Source organism: Heterodontus francisci, chromosome 19, assembly GCF_036365525.1.
Source record: "Heterodontus francisci isolate sHetFra1 chromosome 19, sHetFra1.hap1, whole genome shotgun sequence".
Classification (NCBI taxonomy): domain Eukaryota; kingdom Metazoa; phylum Chordata; class Chondrichthyes; order Heterodontiformes; family Heterodontidae; genus Heterodontus; species Heterodontus francisci.
Window position 1 is genome coordinate 40,320,513 of NC_090389.1, and position 22,547 is coordinate 40,343,059.

A 22,547-nucleotide genomic window follows, 5' to 3' on the forward strand; every position below is an offset into this window, starting at 1 on the left:
TCATTGTTATGTTAATGAGCGCCTTTGCGCAATATAGCAGGGGCTCAGCTGCAGCTGATCCGCGCATTCGGACCGCCAACGTCAAAGTGCGCCGCCGCAATTTGTGGCGTGCTCATAAAATTCAGGCCTATAATATTAAAACTGCCTGTAGCGTTTAAAGCAGAAGCACACCAGTAAAATGAAGATAGGAAGTTGTGGCAAGTGAAAGCTGCATTACAACAAGAAATATTTATTTCCAGTTATGTCAGGAGGAAAAGGTTGTTTAGTTACTTTTGACATGATGGCACAGACTATGACTGTTAGATGACTGGATGACTCTTTGAAAACAGATAATCTGAAAATTTACTGCAAAATCTGCCAGCTCTAATCTTTCTGTAATCATATTTTGCGAATGTTAATACCATTATTCTCAAAAATCAGTCTCTAAATTCTCTGTTTATGTGTATGCTCGTCAATTGTTGACAAGATATATATTTTAAAAGTATTTTCCCTGCAGCTTTTTTCCTGAAGGCATGAATTCATGCTGGGATGCACTTACACAGGTGTGGGGTACTCTTTGGTTCATGACCCCACTCTATCTGTGAACCCAGACAGTGAGTTTCAGCAAGTGAAAATGAATATTCTGTTAAAAGCACTGTTGTGGGCTGTATTTACTTCTGATGTGTAATTTTAACAAAAAGAGTAGATGTCCATAAACCAATCCAAAAAAGAGGTTTACTGAACTTTATGAAAAGTGAGAGAACAATCAGATTATTACTTGTTAATGCCCATTGATGAAAAATCTGTACATTTGGACAACATGGAAAATATTCGTATGGAGCATTTATCTCCAGGTCAGATTTCAAAATATCACATCAGTGAATAGTACAGAGTAAAATGCCTACGACACAGATAGCAGCCATTGCTGGGCAACTCAGTGCAACAGCACAGGGCGGACAGAGCAAAGGAGGTACATGACTCACATCAGGCACAACTCAAGCAGTGAATCAATTGCAATGGAATCAGCTACTTAGGCATGACAGAGGAACTGTTTATAATTACATTCCGGCTCAGTAGGGAGACTGTGCCTGAGGTTTGCTGTCTAATTGAACAAGACTTTCCACAAGCCCCTTTTATGAACCTAGAGTGGATATCTCACAAGTCAGCCTCATTGCCATGCACCACTTCTTTAAGGCAGTAGCTTAAGCCCTATATTGGTTCACAACTAGCTTCGTAAACTTCAGCATCAATCAGCACAAGTAGCCAAAGTGTTACTAATTGGAACTTTGCCAAAGTGCAGAGCATCACTGATTGGGCACATGTAGCCATTCTTGCATTCATCCTGTTCCATACCTAAATAGGAAAAGTTATTCATAAATTTTCAAAAGATATGCAACCCACATAAGAAAGTCCCTTAATGAACGATCCCATGAAAATACACATGGTATTTTCATTCTGAGGAAGTAAAGCATGCCACAGCTCTTTAATGAAGAGGTTTTCCCTTTAGAGAAAAAAGTTTACCATTGCGATATAGGTAATGATACCTCTGTACAGTGCTTACATCCCAGCACAGCCAACTGCATCGAGACACATGGATAAACTATGGATAACGTATCTTGCAATATACAATAATGGAAGGTAAATTGACAGTGGTTAGTTTCATGGTAGATAATACTGCCATAGTAAACACTTCACCAAGAACTCAGTGAATAGCTTTGAGCTGTGGAAGCACTGGAAAGATTATCGTGCACAACAGCAGACAGTAGATCATCCATTCCAATGAGGGACACAGTTGTGTGAAGAGACACAGTTGTGTGAAGAGTTAATTGGCAGTTCCTTCAGTAACAATTGTAATGAGCAACTATTTTGTTTTTGAACCTCTATACAGTCACACTACTTTTATATTTGTTGCATAGAACTACAGATACAGCATTGGGTTTGCTTTTGAACAGTTGACTCTATTTTCTACATCATTAAAGAACAATTGAGTGCAAGATATAAAATGTAAATTTATTTTATTTTGTGTTCAGTGTATGTGTTTAATTTATTTTACTCTGTGTGTTTCTGTGGTTACGACCGAGGCGGGAGGAGTGCACTATCTTATCTAGTTCCACTTCTCCATAGGTCTCAATGTATATTTTAAATGTTTACCCAGTTACCGATATGGTGAATCATACACCAACCAGGTTTCTTTAATAAAACACAAAATTATCAGTTTATTATAAAACAAGATTTATCCAGTAATGAGGCAAAGCATTAACACACAGATTGAAATATGAAAGTTCCCTTTTTAAATCCCGCCCACACACACACACACACACACACTGGAAAAAAATAAAGAAATTCTTTCTGCAGAGATGTTTTACCACGAAAAAAGAGAAAAAAATTGAATCCTTTGGCCAAATACTTGCTAATTCTTGACGAAAAAAGGAGAAAATAAGAGAAGATATGGAAGGATGTCAGTTGTCCCTTTTGGTCTAGCGTCAGTGTATATGGAGACAGGTCACTGGGATCTTTTTCAGAAGCAGTTCGTTCTGGAGATGTCGAGAAATATTCTGGTAGGCTCTCCAGGAGAAATATGGCATCAGGGGTTTCAGTTATCACACTCTGGATTCGTAAGCTTTTTCTCAAAGAGGTAGAGAAAGAGGAGCTGACATGATGGATTTCTCAGGGTCTCTTAGAGAGGTGCAGGAAAGATGAGCTGGGGGTTTCTTGTCAGCAGGCTACAAAACCAGCTGCTTTTCAACACTGTCGACACCCCAACTAAACTAATAATCTCAGAAGCGAAACTAATTCCTGACCCTCATAGATCTTGACATGTCACTTCTCTGTAAACATCTCCCCCAAGTCACCAAGGTTTCTGTTGTTTATTTGTCTTAAGGCATGTGATATCCAGTAAAGGTTGTTTTCAAACACTTCTCGAGTGTCCTTTCAGTGAACTTTCAACAACAAAACAAAGTCCAGCATCTATGAAATCTTCAGCCTTCCAAAATGAATCCACTTCAACAATTTAAATATGAGTCCTCAAAAAAATATTTAACAAAAATTGGAAGCACTTTCATAACACTGTATGTTGGTTGCTGATGTGCCCTAGTACATATGACTCTCTGGTTGAAGGAATAACATTGGCATAGTCAACTGGCCAGTTTTAAGGGCTGCCTAAGGTTTGCTATCTGTAAAAGCAAAATAGTGTGGATGCTGGAAATCTGAAATAAAAACAGAAAGTGCTGAAAATACTCAGCAGGTCTGGCAGCATCTGTGGAGAGAGAAGCAGAGTTAACGTTTCAGATCAGTAACCTTTCATCAGAACACCTGTCTCTCCCATGCCTGTAACTTGTTCTCCTTGACTATAAACATTAAGAAAACCATGGACATGAGACAAGGTGTTGCATCTTCTCCCCTGATCACACTAAATAACACCCCACTTGAAGTGCTTTGCAAATTCTGCTACCTTGGGTCCACGGTGACAGACAATCTGTCCCTTGATGCAGAGCTCGATATATGCAACCTTAGTGCATAAGGAGAAAATGTACCCTTATATTCAAAGATGGGCCAGGAGGATCATCAAAATGCTCCTATTTTCAGTACCCCTTTGTTGCCAATGCTCTATGGCTCACCGTAGAATCATAGAATGATGCAGCACAGAGGGAGGCTATTCAGGTCATTGTGCCTGTACCAGTTCATAGAAAGAGTTTCCAATTATATAAATGGCTTGGATGAAGGGACTGAAAGTATGGTTGCTAAATTTGTTGATGACACAAAGATAGGTAGGAAAGTAATTTGTGAAGAGGACATGAGGCTACAAAGGGATATAGATCGGTTAAATGAGTGGGCAAAGATCTGGCAAATGGAGTATAATGTGGGAAAATGTGAAATTGTCCATTTTGGCAGGAAGAATGAAAACGAAGCATATTATCTAAATGGTGAGAGATTGCAGAGCTCTGAGATGCAGAGGGATCTGGGTGTCCTAGTGCATGGTTAGTATGCAGGCACAGCAAGTAATTAGGAAAGCTAATAGAATGCTATTGTTTATTGCGAGGGGAATTGAATACAAAATTAGGGAGATTATACTTCAGTTATACAGGACATTGGTGAGACCACATCTGGAGTACTTTGTATAGTACTGGTCTCCTTATTTAAGGAAGGATGTGAGTGCATTGGAAGCAGTTCAGAGAAGGTTTACTAGACTAATAGCTGGAATGGGTGGGTTGTCTTATGAGGAAAGGTTGGACAGGTTAGACTTGTATCAGCTGGAACTTAGAAGAGTAAGAGGCGACTTGATTGAAACATATAAGATCTTGAGGGGTCTTGACAGGGTGGATGTGGAAAGGATGTTTCCTCTTGTGGGAGAATCTAGAACTAGGCATCACTGTTTAAAAATAAAGGGTCGCCCCTTTAAGACAGAGATGAGGAGAAATTTTTTCTCTCAGATGGTTGTGAGTCTTTGGAACTCTCTTCCTCAAAAAGTGGTGGAAGCAGAGTCTTTGAATATTTTTAAAGCAGAGATAGATTCTTGATAAGCAAGGGGGTGAAAGGTTATTGGGGACAGGCGGGAATGTGGTTACTGTCAGATCAGCCATGGTCTTGTTAAATGACGGAGCAGGCTCGAGGGGCCGAGTGGCCTACTCCTGCTCCTAGTTCGTATGTTCGCAATTAGTCACACTCTGCTGTCCTTTTCTAATAACCCAGCAAATTCTTCCTTCTTAAGTATTTATCCAATTCCCTTTTTGAAAGTAGGTATTGAATCTGTTTCCACAAGCCCCTTCAGGATATCCCACAAGTCAGTCTCATTGCCATGAACCACTTCATTAAGGCAGTAACTTCAGCCCTCATAAACTTAAACATCAACCAGCGCAAGTAGCCAAAGTGTTACTAATTGGTGACTTTGCCAAAGTGCAGAGATTCAGACAGTGCATTCCAGATCATAACATAGCCCTTCAAGGTTTCTATCTAATCTTCCCTTACCTTTGTTCTGTGGAGAACAACCCTAGTTTTTCAAGTCTCTCCATGTAACTGAAGTGCACTAACCCTATTCTTCTTCCTGCCTTGTAGACAACCTTCATGTTCTTTGAACAGAGCAGATGTGATGTTGTGGGTTAATTGTTCCATTTGCTAATGTTAGTGGAAAAAGTTGCCATGAATAATAAAGTGAGGGAAAATGTCAACTTTTTCTCTAACATTAGCAAACCAAGGAAAATATATCCCTATGTATACATAAGCTCACATCAATTGGAGTATTGTTTTCTCATTACAAGTGTAATATACAGTTACGCACAATCTGTATACATTGATACATTGATATAATATCATGCAAATTATAGCAGACATAATATGACACATACTAGGTGGTCTAGGCAGTCCTCCTATATTTGTAGACTCAAATGTCTTTCAGAATCTCCCTTCTTAATAAATCCACTGTTCCTTTCTTTTATTTAGTTGGTAGAGGCCACTCTGTGTTCTGCTCTATGCCTGACAGTCTCATGTAAGTTTTGCTTTTGATGGACGAGCATTGTGAATTCAAATAATGTGAGCTGTCCATGGAAGTTTCTTCCTGCAGGATAATTATTAGCCATACTGGTACGCATAATGTGATTTGCCTAAGCCTGCTATTTTGCATTTGTACAACCTGCCCCGCTACATCTGTGCAAACAATTCTCTATATGAGTGCAGTACATTTCCTGCATATAACGTTTAAAAACTACTACTTCCTTCATATCCATATATGTTCTGTGATGCTGCTTTACAGTAACATTCATGTCTTATGCTGTTTTTTAGGTCATGCAGATCTCCTGTCAGGTCCTCTCAGTATTGTGCATAAAAACTATATTCTCTGCATTGTAATATTCTGTACCATATTTGGGGCTGTCCTAGATCTTAAAAATCCTGCTATGTATCTATAACACAGTTAACAAATGCATTTTGTGCATTATAGGTGAACCAGACTTTTCAGACTTGCACTGAACCATATTGCAAAGATTTTGTCCAAGCCATAACTGGACTTTTTGTTAATTATACCAGTTCAGTAACTTACTAACTACTTGAAAACTGCTGAACGTTCATTATTAAAGGTATATTGTAGGCTGTGTATTTTTGCTTCCACCAACAAAAAATGTATTTAACAAAATTGCACATTTTAAATCCATATACTGCTGCCCATTTTAATGGGTCATAATTAGCAATGAAAAAGGGAATAAATCTTTTTTTAACAAAAGAGGAAACTATAATCCTCTGGGTTTTATTTTTCGATGCCGTTTTTAGCAAAAAACATAGTAGATCCAAGTACAATGCAATGTTCTCACTTTAATAATCTTTGATTTTCAAGTAGTTTTTTATGATCTATAGTTGAAGTGGGAGATGTGCCAATATTTAAAAGAGCAATTTTGTGAAATATAATTCAGTTAATAGTACAGCAAAAAAGCAGTCAATCACAACACACCTACAATAATGATCCATTAACACTTCTCAAGCAGCTAACGAGCCACTTTACCGGTAAAAATGACGAGACGATCATGAATCCAGCGGTAGAGTGTGAAGGCTGTTGAGAAATGAGTGAACAGCAAGGTCATGAAGCCCACTTTGCAGACTGGGCATAATGGAAAAATGGCAGGACCTTTTTAATGACAAAGGACAGTCCCCAAAAAGGCGAAGGGGTGAACTGCAAGCAGACATATCAGAGCATGTGAACACAGTGTCCACCACTCAGTGCACCAGGTGAGAGATCGTGAAGAATTGTATGGCTTGAGAAAGAAAAACACAAGGCAAAAATATTACTCTAAAGTAGCAATACAAAACATATATGGAAGATGAAGGAAAAATCGTAAAGTGATATGCAAATAAGCTGGTACAGCAAAAATGGCACACAAATGTAATTTGCTTTTTACATACTATGATGCTAAAAACAAAGCTCTGCAGGAAGGAATGAATGCACTTTGCCCTTTCTTTAAAAGAAGAAATGCACAGATAACAGCAGAGCATAGAGTGGAACTTGTGATGGGTCCTCCTACTGTCAGAATGTGAAGAGAGAATAGAAAAAGAAAGAAACAAAGCACTTGCAACAATATAGGTTTCACAACCTCAGGGCGTCCCAAAGCATTTCATATTTAATGAAGTGTAGTCACTGTTGTTAAGTGGAGACGCACAGCCAATTTTCACACAGCAAGGATCGCCCCCAAGCCCCCATCCCCAAACAGCAATGAAAATAAATGACCAGTTAATCTGTTTCCGTGACATTGTTTGAGGAAACACTGTTGTCTAGGACATGAGGTGAATTTTTCTGTGCATCTTCAAATGATGCCAAAGAACCTTTTAAATACAGCTCAGAGAAGATACAGGACCTCAAAAGAAAGCACCTCTGGCAGTGCAACACTTCCTCAGTATTACACTGAGAGTCTTCAGTGTGCAACAAACAGAAAAAGTCACCATTGTACCACCCTTAACTTCCCAAATATAGACATCTTGCACATGGTGCTGGAAACAGTATCAGACAACTATGAAAACTGGATTCAGTTTGTTCAGTGTTCTCTGCTCAGTCAGATCAATGAGTCTTCTAAAATGATGACCTTCAGCATTTACAATTATGAAAAGCATAGGAGTAGCCAGTGACTGTGCCATCATAATGTCTTACACAAGTAACTGCAGACATCACCTGCAAAAGCTGTGGCATTATGAGAGGTCAGGCTCTTGAGAACTGATACAAGTACATCAGATTTAGTCTCATGAACAGGCAGTGAGCTTTCTGTATTCCATGCAGTTTTCCAGTTGGCCTAACAATAACTCACCATTGCTATTCGCTCAACTAGAACGAAGAAAGAACTTGCTTCTGTACAGAGTTTTTCATAGCTTCAGGTTGTCTCATATGCTTCACAGTGATGAAGTGCAGACATTGTTGTAATGACCTCCTTTGTGGCCCAAGGAGGGACCCTGGCTGAAATACTAAATTCAGCCCAGGTTGTTAGCCACATGCTTGATGCAGTCATAAACTATAGACTGAATAATAATACAAATATCCCCGCTACAGTCTGGAAGAGCTTGTGACAATGGATTGTAGGTCTTGCCTTAAGAGGCATCTCAGGTCTATAACTGCCTGGAGAAGTGCAGCCTTACACACTGCTTCTTAGAAAACCTGGGTAGCTGGCTGGACCTATAGAGCTATTGTCTGGCTAAGGATGTATCCTAGATGCCTTCATCTGTGGAGTCTTTGAAGCTCCAACTGCAACTCTATGATGCCCTACCCATTGTTACTGCAGCTCTTTCCACAGCTAGAATGGAGTGACCAAGATGATTCCCAGGATCTGCGGGATCCCTGAACTTGCTGAAAGCTCTAACAAAAGTAAAGCGATTTTCCATCCCCCCGCCCCGTGTTGACCCAGCACAGAAGTCGAAGTTTGGCTGCATGGCGACATGAGCTATCCCCTTCACACCTGGCTCAATGCAATCAGAGATGTCTCCAAACAATATTTCCACATTCTGTCTAATTACAGACATGTGTTGTTTCAAATAGTGCCAGAAATGGCTGTTTCCAGCCTGTACTGCCCATAACCAGCACAGTGTCACTGAATTGTATCAAAATGGCACCAGACTCTTAACAACGTCATAGAATCTGCGTTTGCCTTGCATAATGATGCTCCTGCTTCTTTCCAGTGGCCAGCTAAATCAAGGCTCCCTCACTGAGGGCAGCAAGCTGGCCTTGGGCATTAAGTCAATGGTGCGTGTTCTTTTGTAATTTTGGTCTCGCTACATCCCTGTTGCTGCTGAATATTTCAATAGAGAGAGCAGAATTTGGGCCATGGTGTAATTTGAACAAAAAATGCTTTGAACATTTATTGGTTGCAAGCATTCAAATGCTAAATAAAATGTATTTATTTTAAAATTTCTTGCAGACTTTTTCAATAATTCATTAAGAAGTTAGTTGTTCAAAAGTAAAGTTAATAGAACATACACAGCCTTTGGATAAAAGTACTGATGCCCAATAGCAGAACTCTTTGGAAAAACTAGTCCTGAATGTTTCACACACTTAGCACGACTGTGTTTGCATTCAACAACTAGTGGTTGCTTGGAGCCTGTTGCTGGTATTTTATAGACCTCTTCTAGACATATCGCAAGAACTCCATTGACCATTTCAAACACCTGCAGTTTTAGCACCTTAAAAGTCTTAGAGTGTGCCTCTCTCTGTTTTCCTCTCCTAGGAAGAGTGCAATGTGACATGCCTTATTCTCTGCCATGGGTTGCATATCATATGCACATTGATAATACAATAGTCGCTCCTGTTTAAACAGGATTTTTGGCAAGCATGTGAATTGCTACATGCATAGCCATTGATACCCTGCACCCTTGAAGAGGCTTGAATTGGAAAGCTAAACATACCTCTATTGCTGCTGTTAGTAATGGTCACTCCTGATGTGCATGCAGTTAAGTACCTCAAGTTACAGGGCTTCAGTTACATCCCTAGTGAAGCAGGTACTGAAAAAGCAGCTATGAAGGATGTACCTAGTGGATGCCGGGAATACCCCCATGGGATAAAAGTCGAGGGAAGTGGTAATCTTCACTGTCATTAGTACTACACTGCAAATGGTTGAGTGTCCTTACATGTCTTCTTGGACTAACTGACAAACTTGAGTCAAAGCCTCCCTATTGAGCTTCATCATGCCCAGGTATTTGATGATTGTGGTAGATGCCTTGTCCAGCCTCATTTCTTTTGCGAGTGTTTTCCCCCTATGCTTTCTTCACTACTCCCATCCTACTGCTTCACAGAGATATCTGCCAATGGCTATCGCACCTCAAAAAATTCATAATCGTTACTCACTCCATAAGTTCTGTAGCATTATGTTAAAATGGTCCTATTTATTTAACTATTAACCAGATCTGGCATGGAGGTCAGAAATTAATATTTATGTATGCCCCTTCTGTTTCAGTCCTTCCCAGTAATCCTTTGAATTGTTTGCTATTGGCCTTTTAAAAAAAAGTCTGAACAAGTAAAAAATTGATTTTTGCTTTACTTAGCACTAATTTTCTTGAAAGCATTTTTGGAAAGGAGGTGGCCTCAGCAATGCTAAATGCAGATGATGAGTCCCTGAACAATTTATAGCAATATTCCAACACTGTTTACATGCATCTACTTTTTTAGAAAAACAGTCAAACAGCAAAACCCATGTCCTGAAAAATGGATCTCCTTTGCTGAATTATGGCCACCAGACTTTACTGTATTCTGGCTTAGCACAAGTGGAAGCACAGTGAGTTTGCAATTCCCCTGTGTAGGTATTTCATTGCTGGTGCAGGGATTTTTAAATTGTTAATCTTGCCGTCCCCCTCAGAATTGCCTAAGTACCAAATCTACATTGTAAACAAAGCTGAGAATCTGAACTTGGTAACTTATGATTTTATTTAAGTTATAGAAATGTATATATCCTCAATTAAAACAGCAGACAGTCCTGTAATTCGAATAAGTGGCTCAAATCATGTAGGAATAGGACTCAAACATATGCCCTCCCTTGCAACAGAAATAAAGCAATATTGTAAGAAACTTGCCACAGAGGTGAGAACCTGGGGTTGTGAGTAATTTGAGTAGAATATGGAGGCTAAATTTGATAGCCGCCAAAAACGGAGATGGGGGTCGTGACGCACAATTAACATGTGCCGCTGATTGCAATGCAGCCAGCGCACCAACTTAGTGCTGCCTGCTCATTTCAGTGATTTCAGTGTCCAGCCAGTGCTAACCACACGGTTAATTGGCCAGACCCATTAGCAGGGGGCTAATACTGTGAGTGGCTAGCACCACTTAATGTGAGCCTGCACCTCTTAAAGGGGAGGTGCATTGTGGCTAGAGCAGGTGGTGGCAGCTGTTGAGGAAGTGAATCTGACCTGGGAAAGAGTGAAGAATGGAACAACAGGGGAGTGAGTGGGCTCCAGGGCATTCAGACACTGCACTGGAGGCCTTGGTGGAGGAGATGGAAAGGAGAAGAGATGTCCTGTATTTGCAGGAGGCCCTCCAGACAGATGTTTAGAAGGCAGTGGGAACAGATAGCTATGGAGGTCAATGCCAGGAGTCGAGCCACTACAACATAGATGCCGTGCCGTAAGAAATTCCATAATCTCACACGAGCGACAAGGTCAGTGAATGCATCTTCAAATGCCATAACTGATCAACTGGCCTCAGACCCTGCACAAGTCACCACACTCCCATCACTCATATACAAACAATTCCCATCAGCCAAGACTCATACCTGACATTCATATGCTCCATCACACCCTCACACAATTAGCATCCTGCAAGCATCACACCCACACCAAACAGCTTGCACACATTGCCAGCTATTCAACTGTGACAGCCACATCATCCAAACAGATTGCACAAAACTCATTGACACGCTTCCTTCTCTTGCAGGAGCAGGTGGCGCACAACCACAGGGAGCAGGAGCTAACTGGAGGGGGACACGCATGCCTTCATGTCTTAACCCCCAATGAGTAGATGGTGCTGGTCATTATTGGGACAGCCATTGCTGAGGCCGTGGCCAATGGTGGGGCAGAAACCATGGAAGATAACCATATCCTTATATCTAACCCTCCTTCTGACATCCCACCTCCTCCTCTTCCCACACTTGTTTCTAATATGCAAGCTGCAGATGGTATAAGCATACACCTCTTGCTCTTCCCCTTCACCAAACCACAACCTTACCCTTGTGCCTTTGTTCTTTCAGATATCCAAGAAGTGCAAACTGACCAAGCAGTGAAGAAACAACAAGAAGCCAGTGATGATAAAGCCACACTCACTTGATTTCACACTCGCAGCCACCAGCTCAGATACTAACACCGCCTGTCTTAAGAGGGATAAATTTAGAGATGGGATCTGCATGTGGTGAGACACCCGGCATGAGTGGGCTACAAACAGGACAGGGAGCAAGGCTAGTGCAGGTGCTAGCTCCTTGGAAGGCAAGGTCGCACACAAGGAGCTGTATTTTATGGAGGAGGCAGGGCTCCCAGCACTGGGTCAAAATGACGGGGGGAGCACTGCCTTGGCCTTTTCATGTCCCCGCCCTCAGAGCAATTTTCCAGTGTTTTGAAGCTTAAGTGACCTGTGCCGGGATCCCCATCCCTTTAAAGACGGGGTTCCCACCTCCAAGAGCTGTCTGCTAATCACAGGGCTAGCAGCTTAGCAGTATCGGCAATACCACTGGGAGCGGTGGCGACTGCCAGTATTGCAGAGGCCTTGGACCCGGGCCAAGTGAGGCGGGGACATCAGAGCCAGTTCGCAAATCAAGGCGAGGGAGGTTGGGGATGTGTTCGTAAAGCCCAGAGGGAAGGGGATCCTGGGAGGTGCATTGTTTCACGGCTGGGGCCCTCCGTAAGTCACAGATTGCCCACGGAGGAGGAAACCCCCCCCACTCCCACAAGCCCACAGGGAGGGATCCTTGTTTTACAAGGCACCATCTCCACATGGCGGAGGCATCCCCTGCCCCAGGTTAGATTCCACTTAAGGGCCTCAATTGGCTTCTGGACGGGAATGGGCCCTCTGCCAGCACCCCCCCCCCCCCCCCCCCCCCCCCCCTTCCCCTGCCACTGTCATGATTCTATGGGCTCCCTACCTCCAACCTTGCCTCAGGGGTCCCATAAAATCCAGCCCAAGTTTTGCTACAAAGGACTCAGATGAGCACTTCGATGCAGCAGCATACAGAAGAACACTAATTGGTATGCACAACAAACTGCTTGATGCATAGGGAAGCCTGACAGAAAGTCTGCGGTCAGAGTCGAGGAGCATGGAGGAGTCCAGCATAGGGCTTGTACAGAGCTTGAGACACTTCCTTTCCAGTATGGAAGTGACCTCCAATCCATTCGCACAGTTGTGGACCCAACCATGATGCCATGTCTGATGGCCTCCATTGCACCACAAGCAGAAGTCACCCAATGTCTGAGTGCTGCAGTGGAAACTCAGACTGATGCAATGCAAGGCCACCTTGTTACGATACGACTTCTGCCCTCATGGCCGTGGATTACAGTGTACAAAGGCGTTTTCAGGGTGTCATAGCAGACCAGACATTAGTCCTCCAACAGATTACTTGGATTGCTGAGGTTCCAACCCCAAGAGAGTGGCAGTGGTCCCATGGAGCACAAACCTGCTGTCCTTTCTCTCAGAATGATAGCATTCATCCTCTCCCTGGCCATTCCACCAGTGCCTTTACTGTTGCCTGTCAGCCAGCCAGCCCAAACTGCTGTAATAACTAAAAACAGAAAATGCTGGAAACAATCAGCAGGTCTGGCAGCATTTGTGGGGAAAGAAACAAGTGTTAACGTTTCAGTTCTGTGGCCTTTCATCAGCCAGACTGCTGTCGACATTGCCAAGATGGTGCAGTTGCAGCCGGGCCTTGTAGGCAGACCTCTTCGAGGTCAGACTCCAAAAGCATCTGCAGTCTCCTTCACAGAAGATCAGCAGCCTTCCATCAGCCACTGGATAGCACTGCATTGGAGCACTAGGGCAGGCAAAGGCACGCGGAAGGCAAGGCAAGGGTGATTAATTGACATTTATATGCAATATGGCCTGATATCATTTGTAAATTTGGAATGTTTATTTTGTGGTGGCTTTTATTTTTGTATTGGAGCCAAGCGGGTTTTGTGATTTGTGATGGTCAGTGACAGAGAGAAGGTCAAGTGTGGGACCGTTGGGGTTGTGGTTATTGGTATCGCACTCAGATGAGTTCTTTATGGACAGCCAAGCCAGAAAGGGGCTGTCCAGGTTGCCTCTTCTTTTCTTCTTCACCTTCCCCTTCCTGCTCCTCCTGTTCCTCCTCCATGCTCCTATCCCTGAGATGGTCTTCATAGAGCTAGTAACACAGGCTGTCCGCTCATAATGGCAAGGTTGTGCAGAAAACAGCACATCACCATACTCACACCCGCTCTGCCAAGTACTGCTGGGCTTCTCCAGAGTTGACCAAGCAGAAGAAGCATTGTTTCAGCAAGCTGACAGTCTGCTCTATCACATTTCGTGTAGCAGCATGTTTTCATGCTGCACAAATGTATGTAGGTTATGCACCAAAGTCATCAGCTATATCATCAGCAGATATCCCTTGTCACCCAGTAGCCACCCTTTTATTTGTCGTGTTGGCTCAAATGCCACTGGCTCAGTGCTGGTACCAAATGAAGGAATCAAGACTGCTACCAGGATACCGGGTATGGACCGACATGATTTACTGCCTATGGTGAGAAACCAACTGGACTTTGAGGGAGTGGAATCCCTTTCAGTTCCAGGATAGGGCAGAGCTAATATGCGACTCAGCAAGATGATGTGTGTACGGTCAATTGCAACCTGCAACAGGGAGAGGCCTGCAATTATAGAGCAGCCGCGTGCTTATTCTGCCTGCTTGCTCTCTGACGAGAGAATGAAATGTAGTTAGTTTCTTTGAATAGAGAGCCTCAGCAACTTTCCCTATGTAACAGTGTATAGCAAATAGTGAGATGATGCAAGTATCGCCAGCTGCAGCCTGGAAGGAGCCAGGCGTATAAAAGTTCATCATGACAGTCACCTTCACATGCACTGATAATGCGGTCCTTGCCCTGCTCTGAGGTTGCAGTGGTGACTGTAGCAAGTGCCAGATTTCAGTGAGAACATCCTAACTAAAATGCAGACATCTCACAAATTGTTCTTCGCTGGGTTCAGGCTGGAGAATTGCTCCTTGGGTGGATATAGCCTCCCGGTGAGAGCCCTTCTACCCATCCTCTTCCTCCCTCTTCCAGCAGCTTGTCCAGCTCTGCTTGGCTTCTGATCATCTGATCATTCTGCAAGTCTTGCTGAATTCCAAGGGGAATGACTACTTGTGCACCCATGTCTCGCAGTAATTGGCTTGTGCAAAACCCTTGAAGTCTGTCAAAATTCCTGCACCTGTCACACCACTCCATGTACACCTTTGCAACTTTAAACAACTGTAGAAAGCATCAAACACTTGTAGAATCGAAACAACAGCCAGACAAAAATCAACCAGCAACTAATCTGTAAGTAAATAAAAACAAGAAATGCTGGAAATACTCAGCAGGTCTGGCAGCATCTGTGGACAGAGAAGCAGAGTTAACGTTTCAAGTCAGTGACCCTTCTTCAGAACTAGCAAAGTTCTGCTTAAATAGCGCCAGTGGGGTGTCATTCCAGCTGTTGAACACATGTTTAACTGTTTAAGGTTAAAACGGGGTGTTGGCTGGAGCATTGAGCTCCAAAATGGCACCACTGGCATCAAATCACCATTGCATGCTGATTGACATCATGACCTGCCTTCTGTACATACTTGTAGCGCACATTCACTGAGTGCCCGAGCTTAAGCCCTCATCCAGATGGCATCAAGCGCGATTCACCCCACAAGTGTGCGCATATGGTGCAGACACCAATTTGAAGTTATAAGGGCACTCGTAGCACCCAGAAAATGGGTGGAAATGATCCCAATTTCTCACCCAATGCCTTCTATTTGGCCAAATCCTGCAATCTGCATAGATACCGTTACATAACGACCTGACCCAAAGCCGACGGGACCCGCAACATGTGTCGGGTTCGGGTTGGGTCGCTCTTCTGAGTCTGGCTTTCAGGCTCAGGTCAGGTCCAGGTCAGATACATACAGTACTACCTTTTGCTCTGCTGGGAGGAAAAGGGAAGTTGAGTAAGTAAGCGTCAAGATTTGAAAAGCCTGTCTGAGCTGGGAGTCCAGGACATCAAAGAGGGAAATGTGCATCAGGACTCCACAGACTCTGGGTCTGCGCAGTGAGCGAGTGAGCGTCTCTGTTACGTCATCACGCTCATGCTGCAGCTTCCTTCCATTCCATCCATGCAAAAGTGGTAAGTACAGTGAGTGCACTATGGATGTAAAACAAATGCTGTCAACTGGAGAAAGTGAACATTCCGGTGGTCGGGTCAGGTCGGGTGTGGGAAAAAATGGAAGGACACGGGCTGGGTCGGGCTCGGGTCCGATGTGGTTCTGTTGGGTTCCGGTCAGGTTTTTTTTCCAGACCCAAGCAGGCCTTTACCGTCATGAATGTTGTAAATTAGTTCAAAAATGTCTCTTCACTGCCTTCTCAACAAAAGCATGATTTAGAGGAGAATTTATTGGCTACGTGGTTAAAAACTCAGTAGCCTCAAAATAAAGAAGAATCAGTGTACACAAGCACAACATATTTGTAAGATTTATTTCCGCACCATTGCAATGGAGGTGTTAACCCATTTATTTTAAATGCCTGGAAATTACTGCAAGCAATATTAGCGTATGAATGCATTTAGGCCTGAGGAGTCTCAATTGTTCTGAAAAATAATTCTAAAGTGTCAGAGAAATTATCAGATTCAGTTGAATCAGTTTTTAAGCTCATTTTCATTGTCTGCTTCATAGGCTTCAATGACTGAGAATAACATACCTCTATACACTACGGCTTCCATGGGAAATCCCACTGTAGCCACCATGGTGGGTGCTATCCATGAGGAGCTAAATGGTGCAGTGGAGCATTCAAATAGCAATGAGAGTGACAGCAGTCCAGGACGTTCCCCACTGCGAACTATGTGAGTATTGAAGCATTTCTTTCTGGTTTTCTCTTTGCCTGAATAGTTTTTTTTTCAATAATCTTCTGCAGGTTGGTCAAGATTGTGGTATCAATGGGCTTTGCTGCGAGGAACTGACAATTTGTTAGTTTGAAACCATTTTCTCACTTTGTCTACGACCCTTTATCCATTTTTGTACAACATCAAAATTTCAAGATATTAAATGTTCAAACCTTCATCGCTACTCTTCAGAGTTTTGTTGACATTTCTGCAAAGGTTCTTAGTGGACACCTGTGCTTAGTAATTAAATGTTGTCTGTGCTAAGGCATCTAAGCAATGCTGGGTATACCAAGTGACTCAGCATCTGTTTCTCTCTCCACATATGCTGCCAGAGCTGCTGAGTATTTCCAGCATTTTCTGTTGTAACTCAGCATCTGACTGGGAGTATATTGGTCTGTGCAGTTGAGCCAAAATCAGATGTTTATTTCCAGTTTTCTTCCATTGTCTGCTGAAGGTGCTGAATGCTAGAGCACACTGCCTCAGCTACTTCACTCAAGTAACCTTTTTTTTATTCATTCTGTGGGATGTGGGCGTCGCTGGCAAGACCAGCATTTGTTGCTTATCCCTAATTGCTCTTGAGAAGCTGATGGTGAGCTGCTGAAGGTGCTGAATGCTAGAGCACACTGCCTCAGCTACTTCACGCAAGTAACCATTTTTTTTATTCATTCCGTGGGATGTGGGCATCTCTTGGCAAGGCCAGCATTTGTTGCCTATCCCTAATTACCCTTGAGAAGGTGGTAGTGAGCTGCCAACTTGAATCATTACAGTTCACCTGGTGCGGGTACACCCACAGTGCTGTTAGAGAGGAAGTGTCAGGATTTTGATCCAGCGACAGTGAAAGAACAGCAAAATATTTTCAAGTCAGGTTGGTGTGTGGCTTGGAGAGGAACTTGTAGGTGGTGGTATTCCCATGTGTCTGCTGCCCTTATCCTTCTAGGTGGAAGCGGTTGCAGGATGGGAAGGTGCTGTTGAAGGAGGCATGGTGAGTTGCTGCATTGTATCTTGTATATGTTACACACTGCTGCCAGTGTGCGTCGGTGGTGGAGGGAGTGAATGTTTAAGGTGGTGGATGGGATGCCATTAAATGTCATGGGGAGATGGCTAGATTTTCTCTTGTTGGAGATCGTCATTGCCTGGCACCTTTGTGGCGCAAATGTTAGTTGTCACTTATCAGCCCAAGCCTGAGCGCCATCCAGGTCTTTCCGCATATGGACACATACTGCTTCAGTATCTGAGGAATTATGAATGGTACTGAACATTGTGCAATCATCAGCGAATATCCCCATTTCTGACCTTATGATGGAGGGAAGGTCATTGATGAAGCAGCTGAAGATGTATGGGCCTAGGATACTACCTTGAGGAACTCCGGCAGCAGTTTCCTGGGGCTGAGACGATTGGCCTCCATAAACTACAACCATCTTCCTTTGTCCTAGGTTTGACTCCAACCATGTGTGGATCTGGATGTTGAGGCCATCATAGTCTATCCCAATCATGTTCTCACCTGACATCCACACACATATGCACTTTTCAGCAGGGGTCACTGGGTAGTAATTAGAAGTGAGAATCCTGGCTTAATTTCTTTTTTTCTGTACTCCAAAGGTACTGAGGTCAATAGTAGCACCACAAAGGCTACTGTAGTTTAATTCATCTAATTGAACCAGGATCTTCTGATCAGTGTAGCTCAGTGCTTTACTAGGCCATTGAAAAGCTTGAGCTGCATTTATCGTCAAAAATCACCTACTAAGCTCTGTCAGACAGCACTAGTAAATCGCTGAGTTAAATAAGGAAGATGTACTCTCATAAACTTAAATGGCAGATGCTTAAGTGCTTATCAAAATTATTTTTCCCCAAACTGTGAGCATAGTGTTCATCATTTTATTTACACCAGTGATAAAAAAAATAACTTTTTAATTACTTTAAAAATGTTGCTCTCTGGTGACCAGAATTTCTTTGACATCTTCACTATTATTTTAGATCTAAGGGTATGCCATTGCTCAGAATCCTATACATCTGGTTCTATTAGGCCCAGTCAGTGTTAGTCTGCTAGATTTTCCCTCAGCGGGGATGGCAAAGTCAATTTTTATTTTTATTTTTGGCAGGCTGTCTTAAATATGTATACATTTTATATATTTTTAAGTCTGCAAGACCCTTCAAACAGAAGGCAATTATTTTGTCATCTTTACAGATTCCAATCATGGCTGACTGTATCAGTGAAACACTACAGGACCAATCATTGTTTTCAGCCAGTGAAGCAAATGTGGCAGGAGACTCATCGGGCTGAATTTTTTGTGCCTGCGCAAATCCGCCATCGCTGAGCCCCGGCAATATTTTGCACGGGGGCTCATTTAAATGGAGGGAGCAGAGCGGCCACTCCAATGACGTAGAGGGGGCCGCCGCTCTGTCCCTGGCAATGCCGTCCAGCGCCACTGTGCAGGCACCGGTGCCATTTTTAAAGGGCTGCAAGCCGTTACTGGCAATTTTAATTTTTAAGGTGACCATTACCTTTAATTTATATAAAAGCATTAAAGTACAGATCAAAGCCCCTCTTCCACTCCACCCAATCATAAAGCAATAAATTTATTTCCCTCTCTCGCCCCGAAAAATCATTTTTGCCAGTCCCAACCTTTCACCTCAAACTTTATGTTCTCTGCCCTTCAACCCCTTCCCATCATCCCCTCAGCCAATGGAGTAAGTTTCCTCCGACTGCCCCCCCCCCCACCCCCCGACCTGAAAATTAAACTCCTCCCCACTCCCCACCAGTGTCTGGCCTTGAATCCCCAAACGGAGATTGGAAGACGCGGGACTTCTGGCCACCGGCTGGAATATCGGCGTGGGACGGCCGCCTGGCCCAGGTAAATTAATTAACATGTACTAGCATAGATTATATTAGGCAAAAGAAGGCCCCGCCGCCAAGCGGCGGGTGGGCCACAACGAGGCCTCGCTGCCAGTAAAATGCAGCGGGGCCTTCTCGGCATCTGGGGTTGTGGCAGGCCTCTCTCGTAAGAAATATCTGGGCCCCCCCACCATGACCCCAGATGCTGGAGGGCTAGTAAAATTCAGCCCATCAAGTCACAACTGTGGACTCCTTAAAATTAGGTCTATTCCAAATAATTGGGAACAATTGTTAAGTCTGGGTGGTCCAGTTCCAACAGCTGCTGGTGCAAATGTGTCCCATATCATAGGTCATAGCCCACAGAGCACAGGTTTACTTTTTTATGAATGTAGAATTTGCATTTACTAGATGTGTTCCATGGAAATTTACCAAGGAAACTTCTAACATCAGCAGAAGTTAAAACATATATCTAATGATATACTATTTTATGGCTGCTAACAATTAAAACATAGATTTAAAAGGAAAGATGCACTGCCAGTACATTTCTGGATGCACCACTTAAAATCAAGGCACATTTTACATTTATTTTGCACCCCTTCTTTAGGTTTTCAGTCTGTAGGTCCTATTTCTGAGATCAGTAGAATGGAATCAAGAAACCTTCCCCAGATCTCTGCTGATGTGTCACATAAATGACCACTAGAAAGTGTATTAATGTGGCTTGGCTGATAATTGTTCCTCGCCCTTTGTGAGGAAGGCCTTGACCTCCATTCACCAACTCCCCTGACAACGCAATTGAGATCAGGAAGCCAGTATGTGGGGAACTTCCAAGTACAAAACCATATCCTACCACACCCTTGGCATAGCTTTGTTGGGTGTTCTAACACAGTGCACCACCCAATACAAAATGCTTTGAAAAATAAAGCACACCTGTTTGTAGAAACAAACCCAACATGCTTTAGTGCTGAGGTTTGCAAATGCTGTCAGGAAAGTTTTATTTTCTACAAATGACATTTGTATGAATGTTAAATGATTATTTTTTGTTATTTCCCTACCGTGACTGTAATAACTAAAGATAATGCAAGAAATGGTGTATGGCATTCAATGTCTTAGAAGTGAACATGATTAGAAGCCAGCTATCAGGTATGCGATTTGTGCTAGATTTTAACTGTAGCGAGAAACACCAAGAAACACCTGTTGGATTTTTAATTTTGTTTTTCAAGTGATCTATAAATAAAGGACGGCACAGTGGTGCAGTGGTTAGCACCGCAGCCTCACAGCTCCAGCGACTCGGGTTCAGTTCTGGGTACTGCCTGTGCGGAGTTTGCAAGTTCTCCCTGTGACCGCGTGGGTTTTCTCCGGGTGCTCCGGTTTCCTCCCACAGCCAAAGACTTGCAGGTTGATAGGTAAATTGGCCATTATAAATTGCCCCTAGTATAGGTAGGTGGTAGGGGAATATAGGGACAGGTGGGGATGTGGTAGGAATATGGGATTAGTGTAGGATTAGTATAAATGGGTGGTTAATGGTCGGCACAGGCTCGGTGGGCCGAAGGGCCTGTTTCAGTGCTGTATCTCTAAATAAAAAATAAAAACTTTGCCTGTTCTGCTGGAAATCAAAGTGCTAACATTGCCTGCGCTTTTTTTATTGCAACACTACCCATCATTGTTAAGCGTCAGTCCAGATCACTAGCCCTGGCTATTCGTTCTATAATCACATTCATTGCCTAGCATTAATGCCTTTACTAGACATCATAATCTTTTGTTATTGCAGCCACCACAGAACAGTGAATGAATGTCGGAAAATACAAGCAAATGTTTTTTCTTTATTAATCTCCTTCCCAATACTGCTTGTAGGTGATCTCAAGCTCAAACCAAGTTGGGAAAAGCTCAGATTATTTTACGCTATGCTGTAGTATTCTTTGAAATGTGTCATGCATCTAGAGGTAGTCACATAAACAAAAACCGTTGAACTTGACAGAAGATGAACAACTGTCGTGTTAGCATGTGCCACTCTGTAATGAGTACTTTGTGCGTGTGTTCCACAGTTACAGCTCCTGTGATCTTTTTGAAAAATAACCATTCACACAAGGTTGAGTACACAAATTCAAAAGTGGGATGATTAGATCCAAAGCGGCCTACAGCAAAGCCTTTTTTTATTTTTTAATATAACTTGGTTAGAGTACAATCCTTTGCATCATTTTGCATAGCAAATGATGCTGATAACAAAACGAGCATTCAAACAAAGGTGTTGAATAATTTTGCCTGTAGCCACTGTAAACCTAAAAGTTGTAATAAATTCTGCAGAATAAAACCGCTCATTCACTTGCTTACATTATAAGCTTAAAATAATATGCTGCAGACAGCATCATTGCCAGACATTAATGGTGGCTCATATGAAAGGCTACATGATTTATAGATCACTCTTAAAATATCAAAAGGAAAATTAATAGGAGCATTATAGTACCAGACGGCAGTATAATGAGCGCATATATAACAGTATGAAGTAATGGGAGATTGCTGTCCATGCTAAGTATGGATGGTGTTGAGGGCAGAATGCTGGAGCAGGAAGGGTAAGGCAGGATGGGTGGATGTGCGGTCCCTCTGGATGTTCAGTATTTATGGGGATTATTGAGCAAATTCCCCCAGCTGACTCTGGAAAAATGCATTTTAACATAATCTTTAAAACTGCCAGTATAAGAGGAAGTTGCTATGTGTATGAGATTAGATTATATGATTAATTGGTGTGGTTTGTTACATCTTATACATCTGCTTTACATCATATGATTTAAATACTGTGCAGAAATTAATCCAACAACTACATTCAAATTTAAAATTAGTCTTTAATGATATCCTTGATGCAGTAAAGTTGAGTGATTGTGTCCAGTGTACAAACTTAGCTTTCCTGTAGAGTTATTGTATATTGCATAACTTATCAGGCATTAGATAGTAGTTAGCATTTTGCAGAAGCACATGTTCTTTAAACTGTGTCTGTGTTGTTTACTGTCACATCTGGTATGTTGTGCATGAACAGTAGCTTAGATAAAATCAACATTGTTTTGTACCTAATGTGAAAAATACACAGGTGAAGTGTGTGAAGAATTTGAACACAGCAAAAGTTATGTCAAACCACTTGCTGGTGTTGCAGCACTCTTTAAAACCCCCTCACGTGCTGTTAAAAGCTTTGCA

General features: G+C 42.7%; 1 protein-coding gene across 21 annotated transcripts in view; it reads left to right on the forward strand.

The window, feature by feature from the left end:
* LOC137380025 (forkhead box protein P1-like) overlaps positions 1 to 22,547 on the forward strand; it is a 621,483-nt gene that overhangs the window by 593,731 nt on the left and 5,205 nt on the right. For 17 of the 21 annotated variants that reach the window (XM_068051516.1, XM_068051514.1, XM_068051512.1 and 14 more), the window contains 2 exons: positions 16,326 to 16,492; positions 17,469 to 17,513. In XM_068051516.1, the coding sequence (XP_067907617.1) occupies positions 16,326 to 16,492; positions 17,469 to 17,513 (212 nt within the window). The remainder of the gene's footprint in view (positions 1 to 16,325; positions 16,493 to 17,468; positions 17,514 to 22,547) is intronic. The other 4 variants (XM_068051522.1, XM_068051525.1, XM_068051528.1 and 1 more) reach the window with 1 other exon arrangement.